This window comes from Rhineura floridana, chromosome 17, assembly GCF_030035675.1.
Source record: "Rhineura floridana isolate rRhiFlo1 chromosome 17, rRhiFlo1.hap2, whole genome shotgun sequence".
NCBI lineage: Eukaryota > Metazoa > Chordata > Lepidosauria > Squamata > Rhineuridae > Rhineura > Rhineura floridana.
The window spans coordinates 6,723,372-6,739,332 of record NC_084496.1 but is presented as its reverse complement, the minus strand read 5'-3'; the positions used below and the strand labels follow the sequence as shown (position 1 = coordinate 6,739,332).

General features: G+C 50.1%; 1 protein-coding gene across 9 annotated transcripts in view; it reads right to left on the bottom strand.

Annotated features, from left to right (window-relative positions):
• Positions 1-15,961, bottom strand: part of CFAP70 (cilia and flagella associated protein 70) — a 36,865-nt gene that overhangs the window by 11,383 nt on the left and 9,521 nt on the right. For 8 of the 9 annotated variants that reach the window (XM_061599868.1, XM_061599872.1, XM_061599865.1 and 5 more), the window contains 15 exons: positions 15,603-15,702; positions 14,467-14,619; positions 13,734-13,886; positions 13,036-13,116; positions 12,582-12,673; positions 10,989-11,049; positions 9,680-9,871; positions 9,212-9,343; positions 8,159-8,284; positions 6,452-6,585; positions 5,681-5,796; positions 4,748-4,933; positions 2,541-2,693; positions 2,209-2,361; positions 155-270 (listed from right to left, as the gene is read on the bottom strand). In XM_061599868.1, the coding sequence (XP_061455852.1) occupies positions 155-270; positions 2,209-2,361; positions 2,541-2,693; positions 4,748-4,933; positions 5,681-5,796; positions 6,452-6,585; positions 8,159-8,284; positions 9,212-9,343; positions 9,680-9,871; positions 10,989-11,049; positions 12,582-12,673; positions 13,036-13,116; positions 13,734-13,886; positions 14,467-14,619; positions 15,603-15,702 (1,948 nt within the window). The remainder of the gene's footprint in view (positions 1-154; positions 271-2,208; positions 2,362-2,540; positions 2,694-4,747; positions 4,934-5,680; positions 5,797-6,451; positions 6,586-8,158; positions 8,285-9,211; positions 9,344-9,679; positions 9,872-10,988; positions 11,050-12,581; positions 12,674-13,035; positions 13,117-13,733; positions 13,887-14,466; positions 14,620-15,602; positions 15,703-15,961) is intronic. The other variant, XM_061599864.1, reaches the window with a different exon arrangement.

The following is a 15,961-nucleotide window of genomic DNA, read 5'->3' as shown; positions in this document are numbered from 1 at the left end:
GTTAACCGAAACTCCTCCCCTCCAAAAAAATTAATCAGCTACACTTAATTGGATTAACCCACCACCTAACGCTTGAAGACCTGGATGACTCCCCATGGAAATGGCTCATCTCCATCTTGCAGCCGCCTCCATCCCCCTCCCATTCCACACTCACCTGGAGGGCATTGACCTCCATCAAGAAGCTTATTGTCTCCATGAAGATGCTGGCAGTGGGCTGCAAGGGAGGAGGTGGGAACGGCTCTGGTTCAAGTGCAACCGCAGCTAGTTTCTCTGAAACAAAGTGGAGAAACCAAGGAATTAAATGACAAACAGCTCTCGTATGCCTTTCTCTGGTTCTCAGTGTGTCTGTCTGTTAAACAAATGGAACACTGGCATTTCTTTTTTAATTTGCAAACTTCTACTTTGCAACTTGGGAAACCATCCCAGTCCCCACCCCACTGCCAACTGCGCCCGCCCATAGGTGGTGAATGAAGCTTTTTAGCCAAACCAACAGTCTGTGTTAACAGAGTTAAGAGAAGGAAATGCAACCCAGGCACAGTGGTAATAATAATAATAAAATTTTATTTGTTAGTCGCCCATCTGTCTGACTTAACAGACACTCTGGGCGACTTACACAATATAAAACACAATTTAAAACATATTCATACAACAGTAAACCACCTGTTAGTAATAGCCTAACCCACCCCAGAAATCCCATAGGCCTGCCTGAATAACAAGGTCTTTAAGGCTCGACGAAAAGCCATCAGGGAGGACGCATGTCGAAGGTCAAAAGGAAGCAAGTTCCAGAGGGTGGGGGCCACGACCGAGAAGGCCCTCTCTCTGGTCCGCACCAGCCTAGCTGTTTTCACTGGTGGGACCGAGAGAAGGTCTTGTGAAGCCGATCTTGTTTGGCGGCATATTTGGTGATACTGGAGGCGTTCCTTCAGATAAACTGGGCCGAAACTGTTTAGGGATTTAAAGGTTAATACCAACACCTTGAATTGGGCCCGGTATACAACTGGCAAGTGGTAGCTTGTTGGCTGAACTCTTGCTGTCCAAAGAAAATCATTTTCATGCCACGTCTAGTTAATTGGGGGGAAAATGATGCCTGATCAGCGCTAAAGAGCTCCGGCGTTGGAGACATCCTAGGCTGAGCCAGACCCACTAATCCACCCAGCTCACCTTTGACTCCTGTGACTGGTAGCTGCCTCTGCAAGGCTTCATTCCTGCACAGAGGTCTTTCCTTGTCAAGAGTTGACCCCGGGGCTTTCTATATGCATACCATGGGCCCGCCCTCTGGACCACTGCCCAATCGCCTGCTGCGGTGTTATGTCTGTTGCTGTTGGAGTCAAGGGCCTGCAGCAGCCAGAACCCAAACTCCAATGGGGAGAGTCTGAGAACCACCATCATTGCCTCGGGGAAGGGAAGGGCAAAGGGGAGACTGAAAAAAGACCTGAGATGGGGAGAAGAGGCAGCCCCTCCCCACTGCTACTACTGGTCACCCTAAACCCTCCTTCCTGCAGCCTCTCCTTCTGAAGCATGTGCCACTTGGGTGCCACTTCGGTGGGTCCAGGTACACAACGGGGTGGTGGGGGGGTGGCAGCAGGATGTAGGCTGGCCGGCTGGAGAGGCCTGACCTAGTCTTGCCTCTCGCCCAGCCAGGTCTGCTTGGGTTGGCTCTGCTAAGCTTTACTCACCTGTGAGCAGGCGCCTTGTCCAAATGTAAGCCCATTCATCCACTGATCAGTTCTGGGCAACCCGCTGTGTCTGCCTGAACACACTGGGTTGATGCCAACTTCAGTGTAGACCCACTGACATTAATGGGGCTTAGTCATGGCCATTAATTTCAATGGGTCTACTCTGAGTAGGAATCGCACTGGATACCACCATCCTTTTGATTTTGGCAGCTGTGGCCCTCAGACTAGCGGCCTGAGCAAAGGGCCATTGCTTGGCGGCAGAGCATCTGCTTTGCATGCAGAAGGTCCCAGGTTCCCTGACGGCACCTCCAGGTAAGGCTGGGGGAGAGACTCCCTCTCTGAAAGCCTGGAGAGCCGCTGCCAGTCAGCGCAGACAGTACTGAGCTAGATGGACCAACGCCCTGACTAGGTATAAGGCAATTCTGTTTTGCCCGTTTACATGGCAAGTGCAGAAGTGAAGCGCAATCTATTGCTTCTGGCAATAGTCTCACACACACACCCCGCCTCCAACCCCAATGTTGTGGCCCCCAACCTTTGGGGGCGGACAGCCTCATCCTACTGGCAGCCAGCGACATTCTCCTGGGCAGCTTAACCGGCGCATCCTCTTCTGGCCTATGGATGGTTACGGCTGGCTCTTGGGAGTCTGCAGGGGATTTCGTGGCGATGTCTGCAACGTCATCAGAAACTAAAGGAAAAGAGAAGAATCAAATAAGGAGAAACCTCACTCTGCATACCTCTCAGCCCCCCCCCCCAAGTTTCTGTTTGGCCCATTTATGTGACAGGAATGGCGTTGCAGCTCGTTCTGTTTCTCTGGATAACAGTCACCCCCGCAACAGTCCAAACACAAGGTTGTGCCCCCCTAACCTTTTGGAGGGGGCAGCTTGATTCTACTGGAAACGATCGACAGCCTCTTGGCTGTCTTAGGGATTTTCTCGTCTTCTGGCCTATGGATGGTTACGCCTGGCTCTTGGGAGTCTGCTTGGGTTTTCATGGCGGTGTCTGCAACGTCATCAGAAACTGAAGGGAAATCCGGAAAAATGAGAAAAATCAAAGAAGAGCGAAGCAAACTTTGAACGTATGCAACCAGATAGCAAGGCTCTGGTTCAGCAGCAATGAGTTTACGTCATGGACACACACACACTCAAATCCCATGTTCTGTCCAAAAGAGCGGATTGGCTGGAGGCTCTAGATGAACTTCTTGGGTTAGCTAGAGTTACTGAGGAGCTCAACTTGGCTGTTCTTTTAAATATGCCCCTAGGAACATCTTAACACTAGAAGCCCCCATGCTGTCTGGGAAGGGGTGCAAAGCAAAGATTTGAGCCAGGGATGGGGAACATGTGAACCACAAGTTCCATCATTCCTCCCTGCTGGCCATGCTGGCTGGGTTGGGGTGGATGGGAGTTGGAGTCAAAAAACATCTGGAGGTCTTGGACCTGCAACCCTCAGGCAAAAAAGGAAAAGGAAAAATGGGCTTAATCACCCCTGCAGTCAGGCTCTGACTGCACCCAGTTCCTTGTCACAGACTGTCCAAGAAAACAGGGTAGCTTGGATCTAAGATGACTCTGGCTTGGGACTTCATGGCTAGCATGATAAACATGGAGAGTGTGGATTCAGTCTCATCACTCTTGTTCGACTGATTTTAATCCCAGAAGTATTTTCTCCCTCACTTTTGCAAACCTTGTCCCCCCCCCCAGCTGTCTTTTGCCTGGTTCGTCCTAAGCAGCCGCTTTTATCTTCTTAGGATATTTGTTGCCTACGTCTGTCTAGAAGATGGGCTCTCCAACACTGGAGGCCTTCAAGAGGCAGCTGGACAGCCACCTGTCGGGTTGCCTTAATTTAGATTCCTGCATTGAGCAGGGGGTTGGACTGGATGGCCTTACAGGCCCCTTCCCAACTCTATGATTCTATGAGAACAGCAGTGGCGAACCTCCGATCTGCAGGCCTCATTAGGCCCAGCACCGGTCATAAAAATGTAAGATCCTGTTGGATCAGGCCAGAGGCCCATCTAGTCCAGCATCCTGTTCTCACAGTGGCCAACCAGATGTCTCTGGGAAGCCCGCAAGCAAGACATGAGCCTAGCAGCTGTCTCCCCACATGTAATTTCCAGAAACTGGTACTCGGAAGCATACTGACAGTGGAGGTAGAACACAGCCACAGAGAGGCCCCACAAGCCACAACCACCTGCCTATACTTGGCATCACATGTGATGTTCCATGTGGGACAGATACCGATGGTCCTGCAAGGGAACCATCGGGATCTTCAAGTGAGCCCTGTGTTGTTCCTTTGCAAGTGGGGGTCCCTGTTGGAGCAGATCGGGACTGACAGGGAGCCCCACTGGGATGTGGCTCACTTTCTTCATCTGCAGGAAGCAGCTGGGATTTAAACTGCTTCCTCCAAACAGAGCATTTCCTCCCTGCAGGTATCTCCTTTGAATTTTGACAGCTGTCAGTCACCAGAGGTCGTCGTGGAGTCCAGTGATTGACAGGTGGGTGTCCCACCCATCTGTCAAACTTGGCCCACACAGGTGCGTGGGGGGGGGGAGAATTAAGGTTCTCTGCCCCTCCTCTAGTCAGATCAAGAAGCTAAAACAAAGCTTCAGTAACGGTGGTGGAGTCAGTGAAAGAGGTGAATGAAAAAACGAGCTTTCAGAAAGGCGAGAGGGCATGTTTTGGGAATAAACAACGTTCACGGAATAGCTAGTTATAAAGCCATCCCTGAGACACTAGATGGGCCATTGGCCTGATCCAGCAGGCACCTACCCAAGAAGATGCCCTTGTTAGTATAATATAGTCTGCCTGCTGTGAATATGCACCACCTGCACATGTGGACGGGCCGTAGCTCAGGGGCAGAGCATCTGCCTTGCATGCAGAAGGTCCCAGGTTCAATCCCCACATTCCCAGGCAGGGCTGGGAGAGACTCCTGCCTGGAAACCTGGAGAGCTGCTGCCAGTCAGTGTAGACGATGCTGAGCTAGAGGGGCCAGCGGTCTGACTCGGTATAAGGCCGCCTCCTAGGTGCCATTTCCCAGAGCCCATCGTTCACCAATGTCGCGCAGACGCAGCCTCGTCTTACCCAGCTCCTCCGTGGAAGGGATATGACATTCCGCCCCTGACGGAGAGGCAGGCAACTTATGCGCCCCTCCATCCGCACCCTCAGCTGGCGGCCTCTCCTTGGCCAGGCGGGACTTCTGGAGCTTGGCAGCTTCATGGAACGCCATCTCCACCTGGATGCCATTCTCCTGGATATCATAGAAGAGCCCTGAGGCAAAGGCAAGACAGTTGCATCGAGATCAGGCGCTGTCAGGGGGGAGGGGGAGGGAGAGTCTCAACCTGCAGCGCCCAGACACCTTAGAGGATCGTGGAGCTTCTTCCCATTTGGGAAGAAGGGGAAAAAGTCCCTATCCCGCTCACTCTCCTGCCCACCAAGGAGTAAAAGACTAGGGTAGAGACGCCCAGGCTCTATGGTGAAGGCAGCAGGCCTGAGATGAGGAGGGTCGGGAACAGGCTGTGGACCAAAGCTCCGTCAGCATCCAAGGCAGGCGGACGCACTCTACGTGGGGAAAAGTTTTTGGCTTGGTTTTAGGATTTCATTTGTTGGGGAGCATAGCCCTTACATGTCAGGGAATTTTAAGTCAGTAGTGGAAATGGAGCTAGTGGTGCAGGAGAAAATAGATACGGATAATTTTATTTTATTTTTAATTGTTTTAAATTTTTAAATTGAGTTTTAAATTGTTTTTATTTTAAATGTGTATATTTGTTTTTAATGTTTTTAGTTACTGTGAACCGCCCAGAGAGCTTCGGCTATGGGGCGGTATATAAATACAGTAAATTAAATAAATAAATAAACAAAGCAGAACACCAGCACTTGCCGGAGCACAGGCCTACCTGCCTATGCAAAGGGAATCCTAAGATGCCAGGGCCACGCCCGGTACCGACAGAGTGGACGCCATGATGGGGAAAAAGAGCCTTCGCAAGCCCACCCCAGCAAATCTAGCTGACCTCCTACCTAACATAGTCCAGGCCAGGACGCTGGAAGGCTCCAAGCAGGTGGCATCCTCAAGGAAGACCTCGGCCTCTTCATAGTTCTCCAGCATCACTGCCATAATGCCACAGAGCAGTATGCTGGGTGGACCAAAAGCAAAGGACTGGCATCATTGCCCATTTGCAAAAAAAACCCCACAGACCCACAGCCCATTACACTGCGCAGCCTAGGGAAGTTCTCACCACCACAGTCCTCTTATGGGGCAGCTGTGTGTGTGTTTACCCAGAAACACAGTCCCCCTGTGAGCAATGGAGCTTGCTCCCAGGTCAGCGTGTGCAAGGACTGCAACCTTAGCCTCTGTGCTCTGGGTTGGATCCAGGTTAAGTTACGTGCACATAATTCCTGCTGAAATCAATGCACCTTGAATGGGGCTGATCCCGTGGATTGCCACAGGACCCAAGTTCAACCAACTACGATGGGAGTTCTGTGTCAACCCTGGAGACTGTTGCAACGGGACCTGCACACAGTTTACCGTGGCAGAAGAGGAGCGGCGTGGGCACCTGGAATATATACTGTTCTGTGTAGAGGCCCAGGCACCCATCAGCTCCATTTGTGTATCTTTTTCCCTTTGAAAAAAGGGGGGGAGATCATGTTACAGCTCAAGTCGGCCTCTGGGTGCCACACCGTCAACACTTTTTTTTGCCCCTACTCTACTCCTCTGCTAACCCCATGAGAATTATCTGAACAAGGCCACGGATCTCCCCTCTCTGCCCGCTGTCTCAGACCGAGTAGTACCTGTGCAGGTGACTGGGGTCCAGACTCACAGCCTCACGGAAACATTCCTGAGCTTTGAGGTTGTCTTCAGTCAGCAGACAGAAAGCACCATAATCCAACCAGTTCTGGATATCCTGCCGGTCACGGGACAATCTCTGGAGGACAGAAACACCGTCGCACTCGTCAGCTGCCTGGCGCTCTGGCGGTTTCATCACTCTCCCAACTCTAAAGGCTGACTGGCACTCTACAATCTTTGTCGGGTTTTATCTCAGGTTTGTGAGGCATTCTGCACCCGCACTACACCCCTGCAGAGGTTCTAAAATAAGGATTTATCTACCCATGTAACTATTTGTATACAGGAGTTGCCGTATGCTAAGTCAGTATATGATGCAGCGTGTGTGCATGGATATTTACCCTGGGTGCAACAGCAGCAGGAATACCAGAGGCCTGGGGAAACTTTTTAACATCATATACCCCCCCCCATATTTCTGACCCACCCCAACAGTGAGGAGGGATGGAAAGATCTCTGTTTTGGTTCTCTCACTTTCTCATTTTCCCAACCTTAAATTCAGTCCTCCACATCTCTGCCACAACTTGCAAATTTCTTTTAAAATATCCTCATGAAGATTCTCCAGTATTTTAGTGTGAATTTCCCTTAATAAACACATTTTTGTAGGCAGTTTCGACTAATGTACACATTTTTGCAAGCCGTTTCTCATCATATAATACATTTTTTGTATATTTTCATTCATATATTCATTTTTATGCACACTTTCTCCTGATGCATTTTGTAAACACTGGTCAGTTGGCAAACTGCATTTCAAAATTCAAATAAGTGTGAATTTCGAAGAGTGGCTGTGAGTTTCGGTCCTTGTATTGTTTTGGAAACTGCAAATTTGATCGATTTGACTTGAAAAGCGAACTGAATCGCAATTTCTTGCCTAACCCTACTGATGAGAGATAGCAGTGTGTCTTCTATTATTTTAGATTAGTTGCAAGTCACCTTGGGGACCATTTGATCAAATCTGAATCTTTTAAAATAAAATGGTGCTAAAAATGAAGAAATAAATACATAGTGCCAATTATGCAAACAAGCCAAGGCACATGTTATAGGGGGAGGCACCACCCACTCATCCAACAGTGAGGGTCATTAGTCAATCTGTTCAGGGAAATATCCTTTCTGACCCCCAAGATCTCAGTCAATGAGACCTAATGCTAATAAAGAGCAGATAAGGTGATAAAACTGTTCCTGGACTGTACCACTTCAGACTGCAGGTGGGGGGCACTGCATGACTGAATTCACCCCTAAGGGGAGGCAGGGACCTCGCACATAGAAAACAAGCATGTCAGGAAGAAAGCTGCTCTAGAACACTTCTCCCTTATATGCTTGCTTTTTACATGTGGGTAATTTTATACAGAGGAGCATTAGATCATGCCCGCAGGCCAAAGCAAACCAGTCTGGGGTTTTACCATCCTAGCAGCTGGCCTAACGCCTCTATGATGCAACATGCATCCATTAAGTCCCTCTCCCTCCACCACGGGAATGTTAAATGGGCTGCATTGGTTCAGATCCCTCACATCCTGTCCCTAGCTGCAGAAGACACAGAGGCCCTCTGAAAAAAATCCCAATGATGACGCCTTTTCTGAAGGTCTCCAGTTCTGCCTGAAACCCAGAAGGACTCTGTTCCCGCAGCTGTTCTGCTTGGGAAGGAGGAGGAGTTCTGTCACCTCCTGGTAGTAGGTCGCTGCCAAGTCATAGTCTCCGCTGATTTGGGCTTCGCGAGCAAAAAGCCGGAGCTGCTCGGAGGTGGTGAAGCTGGGAGGAGGGGGGCTCGGGGTCTGCTGGGACAGCACCTGGCCAACGGCAAGGGAACAAGGCAAACGTTATGGAACAAACTAGGCAGAGGTTAGTGCATGAAAGGGGTTTTCAGGAAGAGCGGGCCCGTTCGTCAATTCCTCCTTAGAACCCAACAACATAGCAGGGGTTGCGGGGCTATTTGGGCTCAGCTTGTCCCTTCCCCGATGCTGTGCCCGAGAGGGTCCCCCCCCACCTCACGTGGAGTTGTACACATGTACATCTGTATGCATGTCGAACAGGAGGGAGGCCCGTAGCTCAGTGGCAGACCACCTGCCTTGCATGCAGAAGGTCCCAGGTCCAATCCCCAACGGCATCTCCAGGTAGGGCCGGCAATGTCCCTTCCCAAAACGCTGGAGAGTCAGTGTAGACCAATACTGCGCTAGATGGACCAACGGCCTGACTTGGTATAAGGCAGCTTCCTATGTTTTCTCCTCATGCACGCTGAATATATTGGGGGGGGGGGTCAGCCATCAGGCGCAGCAGGGTTAGTTTGTGTGGCCTGGCACCTCCCTCACACGTTCTTTGAGGAAACAAATCCCCCCCTGGATATGCTTTGACACTTTCTATCACCAAAGAAGCTTGAAAATATCGGACACCAACATCTGTGAACCGGGTGCCCTCCGGATGTTTTGGAGTGCCACTCCCAAAAGCTGTGCTGGCTGGGGCTGATGGGAGTGGTAGGGCAAAATGTCTGGAGGGCACCCGGTTGGCAAAAGCAGTTGGACACAGGCAGTCTTCCTGAAACCCCACCGTCAGTACAGAAGCCATGGGCTACTGTTTTTACAGTCCAAAATCCCAACTAAAGCATAAACCGTTTCCGGCACGGATTCTTGCCCCAGTCTCCAACTGCCGATTCCTCAAAGAATGGTGCAAAGCTGGGGCACTTTTTAAGGTGCACCTTGCTCTTCCAAACCTGGCCTTACCTGATTCAAAGCAACATGCATCTGATCCACCAGGTACACATACAACTCGCTCAGAAAAGCTTGGAGCTGGTCCAGGTTGTCAAATGCAGTTGTTTTCAAGTACTTCTCTCTCACAATTTTCACAACTGCATGCTGCAGGGAAACACAAAGGCTCCACTTGATCCCAAGGACCCAAATGCTTTTTTGCGGGTGGCAGGCAACAGAGCCCATGAAATGCTGGTTTTAGTCGCCTTGTTGGGCTTATGCACTTGCCTTGTTGGACTAACAGAGATTTAAGGGAACATGGCTTTTGCAACATTGGATAGGAGGCAGATAAGGAGAAAAGGGGGGGGGGAGAGAATTCAGCAAGCCTTAGACCCTCCCCCCAATAAAATGTCATTTTTTCCCCCATAGAACAAACTGGAGAAATTCACTGGCAGTAATTCACAAACCATGTATGGGAGAAATGGACTGAAATGGAGCTCATACCTTGAGTTGCTCCTTGAAAGCAAAGTATTTCCCTGAGCTGTTGAGTTCATAATTGAGCTGGACCTTCTGGTCCTCCAGAGTGTGGCTGTCGATGGCAAAGCCTTCAGCCAGCTGCCTTCCAAACAGCTCATGATACTCATCCAGAACGGCCCCAGCAATGCTGGTGACCTGAGAGTGGTAATCTTCTACGGCCTAAAAAGATAGAGAAATCAGGGCGGGAGCTCAGAGGCACAACATCTGTCTCGCATGCAGAAGGCCCCAAGTTCAATCTCTGGCATCTCCAGGCTGTGCTAGGGGAGACCCCAGTTTGAAACCCTACTAACTACTGGCCATAGCGGCTATGTTCTACTTTCATCTTCGGAGGCAGTATGCTTCCGAATACCAGCTGCTGGAAACCACAGGAGGGGAGAATTCTGTTGCTGCTCAGGTCCTGCTTGCAGGCTTCCTGTTGGGGAATCTGGTTGGCCACTGGGAGAACAGGATGCTGGACTAGAGAGGCCAGTGGCTTGATCCAGCAGACTCTTATTATGTTAAACCCTGGAGATCTGCTGCCATTAGACAGTACTGAGCTAGATAGACCATTGGTCTGACTCAGTGGAAAGCAGTGTCTTAAGTTCCTAACGAAAGACTTTGGGACAAAAAGCAACTCGTCTGAACTCCCTCTTCGAAAGAACCGTTTGGAGTGAAAGCACCAGTTTCTCCCCAGAGAGGCCTCTGAAAGTATAATCCATCGCTTCCGCAGCTGCTGACGCCACACCTATTCCTCCCACAAACATGCCAAGTACAGTGTGAATCAGGGCTTGCATGCCCAGAGGAGGAAAACTGCTGAGATGTACAGTCTGGGGCACCAGCGCAAGAGAAAAGGATCAAGGCAGGACAAAGCCGTTGCAAGTGTGACAGTACAGGGTCACAGGCAGCGCTGCTGGGAATCACAGGCGAGGAGTCAGAGATAGTCTTTATCGTCCTTTCAGGGGAAGCATAGCAAAGTAGTCAGTAGGAAGATCAGGGAGCGCTTGGTTCTAATCCTCTGCTCAGCCATGAACTTAAAAGAGGCAAAAGTTTTAGCCCTTGTTGTTGCAAAAAAATACTTGGAAGCACATGTATATATAGACAACGCCTGTCGCCTGCTGACCTCTCAGTAGCTAAATAGGAGGCTGAACAAGATTTCCAGTGGTTGGTTGGGGGGGTGTTTGTAAAATCTTTGCAGCACCAAGTTTGTCCAGGCACAGAAAGTGGATTACCACGGCACTGAATTTTCAATTCTGCCCCCCCAGGCAGAATACAGAAAGCCCTGTGTTAATACACCTACCTTCTTAGCTCCTGTGGTCCTTCGAGGGAGTTGAGGGCGTGGAGGAATCATCTCCTTTACCCTGTAGATGTGGGCCAAAACAAAAAAAAAAAGCAATGGGTTCTAATAAGTTACGTCTGCAATTCTATGCACAACTGTCTTGTGAGTTAAGACCTATTGAAGTTAATAGGACTTGCTTCTGACGCTGAGTAAAAATGCATGTTATTGTACGGTGGCTTGTTTTTGCCTTGGCTAATGTTCCCCACTATAAACTGAACCCTACATTTAGACAAAATCCCTGCAAGTAGAAAACCAGCACAAGACAGAAGAGGCTCAGCCAGAGCCAACAAAGGCAACAGGCGCATCCACTGACCTGGCCACTTTTGCCTGCAGCCTCACATGCGACTGACATGCAGACCGCGAGGAAATGTAGCCCTTGGGTTGAAAAAGATTCCCTATTTCTTAATAGACAGAGGCTGATGTCTCAGGATAGCTATCTTAAAGTAACAGCCAGCAAGCCACTTCCAAGGTCTGACTGAGGCTGCCCAAATCATTACTGAAGACAATGATGCGGCTCCCCTCCAACCTCAACGATCTCAACCCAGGGAAAGAAGGGCAAAAATATCCGGCCTTATAGGCAGATAGATCTCAGAGCTGCAGAAGAACTTGACTGCTGCAAATCAGGGAGGACCAGACCGCCACCAATGTGTCGTGATCCTAATCCATTTTGAGCAGAAAGGATTCTGACACAGGAGAGGAATTAGCTGGATTAGGAAGGCCTGCAGCAAAAGTCACTGATATGCTGACTCTAGACCCAGGTCCCAACACGCAAGCCTGTCAACCAGGAGATCCTGGAGTCAGAGATCCCCAGACTGGGACCCCTGAAGGCAGCACTGTCCGAAACAGATGTCCCTGAGGAACTGGTTCTGATGAAGGTCACACTTTTCGGTGCCTGCTCAGCCAACTCACAAGGTGGGGAATGGCTGGGAGGTGACAGAGTGCAAGAATCAAAGGACTATCACTTGAAGGCTCAAGAGGGTGGAGCCTGGGGGAGCAGCCTGACCCAAGTGGAAATAAACACACAGCACTGAACACCGCACTTAGTAGTCACATCCAAACTATACATTTAAGCCACTCTTCTCCCTCTTTAACAGTCATGGCTTTCCTCAGAGAATCCTGGGAACTGTTGTCTGTTGAGGGGGCTGACCTCACAGAGCTACAAAGCCCAGAACTCTTAACAAATTACAGTTCCCAGGACTCTCCGTGACTGTTAAAGCGGTATAAGAGTGCTTTAAACGAAAGGTGTGGATGTGATCTGCTGGAGCTGTCCGAAGTCCTGCAATTCCAACATGACCTTATCTGCTACTGATTGACTAAGCCACCCTCAGACGTTGTCCCCTGTACCCCGTGGGCTCTGGCTCAGGGCCAGAACAGGATGCGATGGAAGGTTAGGAGTCTGCAATGAGTGACCTGCCCCTGCCCATGGAGCAAGGGGGAGGAGTAACCCATTTGGGGATAACCTCCTCCACTGAAAGAGAAAGGACACAGCACTTCAGAACTGTTATGGCAAGTGTTCCTCGACGCCCCCCTCCCCTGAATGCTGCCCATGCGCACCGGCTGGCGAGTTCCTCTGGCAAACGCTTGGGCACCAAAGCTCTGTCCAGGGCAAACTCTATCACAAGAAACGTCCCACTCTCTGCGTATTGCTGAAAAGACAAAGCAGGTTGACGCTTTCTCAGCATCAGGGCTCAAATCTTAAGAACATTTCTGTAGGCAAAGCTTAAACCATATTTGAATCCCTCGCATGCTCTTTGCCAGCTGGTTGGTGCCCGAAAGGAACAAGAAGTGGAAGAAGGGCATTCATTACACCAATAGGCATGCTGGCCACCTTAGGATTTATAGTCATTGCCACAATGTGAGGGAAGAAACAAAGGCCTTCAGGGGGTGTAGCGGGGGCTCTACAAGACCTGAAACTGCGGCTTCACGATACCCAGGGCTGAGTCCCAGCTTTACAAACACATTCCGGAGTCTACAGTTTCCCTCTCCTTCCTTTAAGGAATATATTTACCTGTCCTTCCATGTTCTGGCACAAAGATACAGCCGCTTCTATTGTGGTGTCCGATGCGTCCTTTCTCACAGTGTTGGACACCTTGAAAAAAATAACGACGATGAATGAAAGATGGTCCTCAGCCATCAAAGACCACCACCTCCGGTTTAGCACAGCTGCTAGGAGGGAGGCTTCTGTTAAATCAGTATCTGCATTTCTGCTCCGTCAAGGCCAGAACTATGGCAGCTGCATCGCTCAGAGTCTACCTGCAGCCCCAGGTTCCGTGCTCGGGAATGCAAATCATTGCTCTGAGGCATTGTGGGAGAGTTAAAATGGCATTTAAAGCCATCCATCCATCCATCTCTGCTTCAGAGTGTGGCAGCTGCTGCCTACCGCCGCAAGGTAAGCAAGCCCTCTAGGGCTCACTGACAGGGGAGGGGCCCATCGCATGGCCCTCTGCTAAGGGCCCCCACGGCCTGAAGAAACACAGCAGCTGTGACAGACCTGGCAGCGCTTCGACCTGACCCTCCGGAACGCACATGGAGTGGTTCTCCCCATTCATCATACAGGATTGCACAATCATTCTCAGACATGGCGATCACAGTGGTTATACAGAGCATGACCCCTTTGTCACCCTCTGCCCTCCTTGCCAAATCATTTTTCTTCTTCAGGCTCATTAGTGCCTCCTCCCTTTTGCGCCAACTTCCTCTCACATTAACCTTTCTCATTATGACCTCTTTAGGGAGCTTCTCCTCCTTTGTGTTCTTCCCGAGGATGCCTTTGGTATGTGGGGTGTACATGCCGATCGGCCCATATTTATTGAGGGCCGCCTGGTGGCCGATGTCACGGAAAAGACTGAAGAGGCACTTTGTCTGAAATGAGAGAGGAAAACCATCAAATGGAGGAACAAAGGAGAACATGGCAATGGGTGGCAAAGAGCGGTGTCCTTTAAATGTTGCGCTTGAGCCATGGGGTCTGTGTGTGTGTTCTTCCAGAATGGGAAGAAGGGCCAGACTGAAGGAGGCTAGTCTAGCAGCACCTGGGAGGTCACCCCATGGTGATGAACTCACTGCAGTGCAATTTCTCTTTCAATATCACAGGCTTATAAACAGCCACTTCACCTGCTTGCTTGTGGCAAGTAACAATTGCTTCCAGACAACCAGGCCGGGAAGTTTTTACAAAAGTTCCCTTTTTTCCTCCTCTTTTAGACCAGTCACAGCTAACATAAGCTCATCTGGGCTGTTGTGTTTTCAGGTCAGTCGCTTTGGTGGGCTTAATTCATTGAAATATTACCTTTTTCTTCAGCCTCAGATTCCCGGCTCCGTCAAGGTACATCCTGGGAGAAGCCTTTCCTTCCACCCAGGCCTGGGGGGATCACCTCACTCGCCGAAACCCACAGGCCTCAGGCAAGATCATCAAAATACAGGGAGGCCACATGGTGTGGGTTCTTACCCTTTCAAACACCTCGCTGTCATGGTAAGGTAGGACCCGGAACGCTCCCCGGATCCGCTTCACCCCGGGGTACAGCAAAGGCACTAAGTCGACGTAAACCACGCCATGAAAGGAAATCTGCTCCTCGTCTGCTCCGGCGCCACCTCCTCCTCCCTGGAAATGGAAGGACTGAGATTTATAGACAATGGTGGCTAGTATCCATGAAGACTGGTAGGGTGGAAAGCAGAGAGGCCCACAGTAAGTAGATCAAGAGCCAACGACAAGCACAGCAAGAGCTAATGACAAGATGGGGCCAGCTCATTCTATTGTCCCCATCCTCCTCCCAGCTGAGTTCTGCAAGGGGCAACAGTGAAATTAAGGAGGAGGAAGCCAATAGGCAGTGCTGCCCCCTGGGCTGGTTGTAAGGAAGAAGACGGGCAAGTGGGGGTTGGTTGTTGGTGCACTGAGATTGGTTGGGCGAATGCCTCATTAGTCCTGATGGACAAGTTTCCATTGTTTACAGCTCACCCAACCCTCCGGTCCTTAAGGTTCAGAGCACGAAACCAAAGCAAAGCAGAGGGAACTAAACAACAGGCAAGAAAACAGAACATTTCAGTAAATTCCCAGAACTTTCCGCACTGTCTCCTGACTTAATTCTGAGAACCCAATGTCAGCCCAAACAGGTAGGCCTCACAGGACTTGTGAAAGGTGCTCAGGTTTGGACCTTGGAGAGTCTGCAGAGGAAGGGAGTTCATAACAGGAGGCACGCGATCAAAATGCGTGTTTTTGACCCCTTGCTGCTGCGTCAAAGCCCAAGCAAGTGGAGAAGGGCTTGCCTTATTTATTTATTTATTATTTGATTTATATCCCACCCTTCCTCCCGGCAGGAGACGGGAAAAGGTTTCAGGCAGCACTACAGAAGGAACTCCTAGCAAACAAAGGATCTTCCAGCCAAACCTTCTTAAGACAAGGAAGAAATGGCCATCAGCCTCTTGCAAGGGTAATCAAGAGAAATCAGTTGCTCAACCAGCACACCTCACTCTTGTCTCAAGGATACAACTAGGCAAGCGATAATGAAAGGAAGCAGGCTAACACCATCCCTCAGAGCTGTACCACTCACTGTCACCTTCCTCACTTGAGCATAACAGGCCCTTTACCTTCTCTCCTTTTCCACCTTTCCCTTTGGTGGAAGTGACCACAGGCACTCTGGTGATCTCCACAGGCCAGTACCGACAATCAGCAATCCGCTTTCGAAAGCTGCAGCACAGAAGACAAGCAGCAAGCCACGAATAATTATTCTAGCTTGAGCAACACCAACGGGTGTTTTGGATGTTTGTCTCTACAAACCAAATGGCTGCCAATGGTAGGAAATGTGTACGGGAATGTGGTCATCTTTGCTCAGAAAAGATGTGGTTCAACCTGTACAGTCACTGCCAAGGAATGGGTGCAGACTCAAGGAAGTCCAGGCCCAAGGAAGTCCCAACTACGCATTGTTTTCCGTTTGTCACATGCAGCA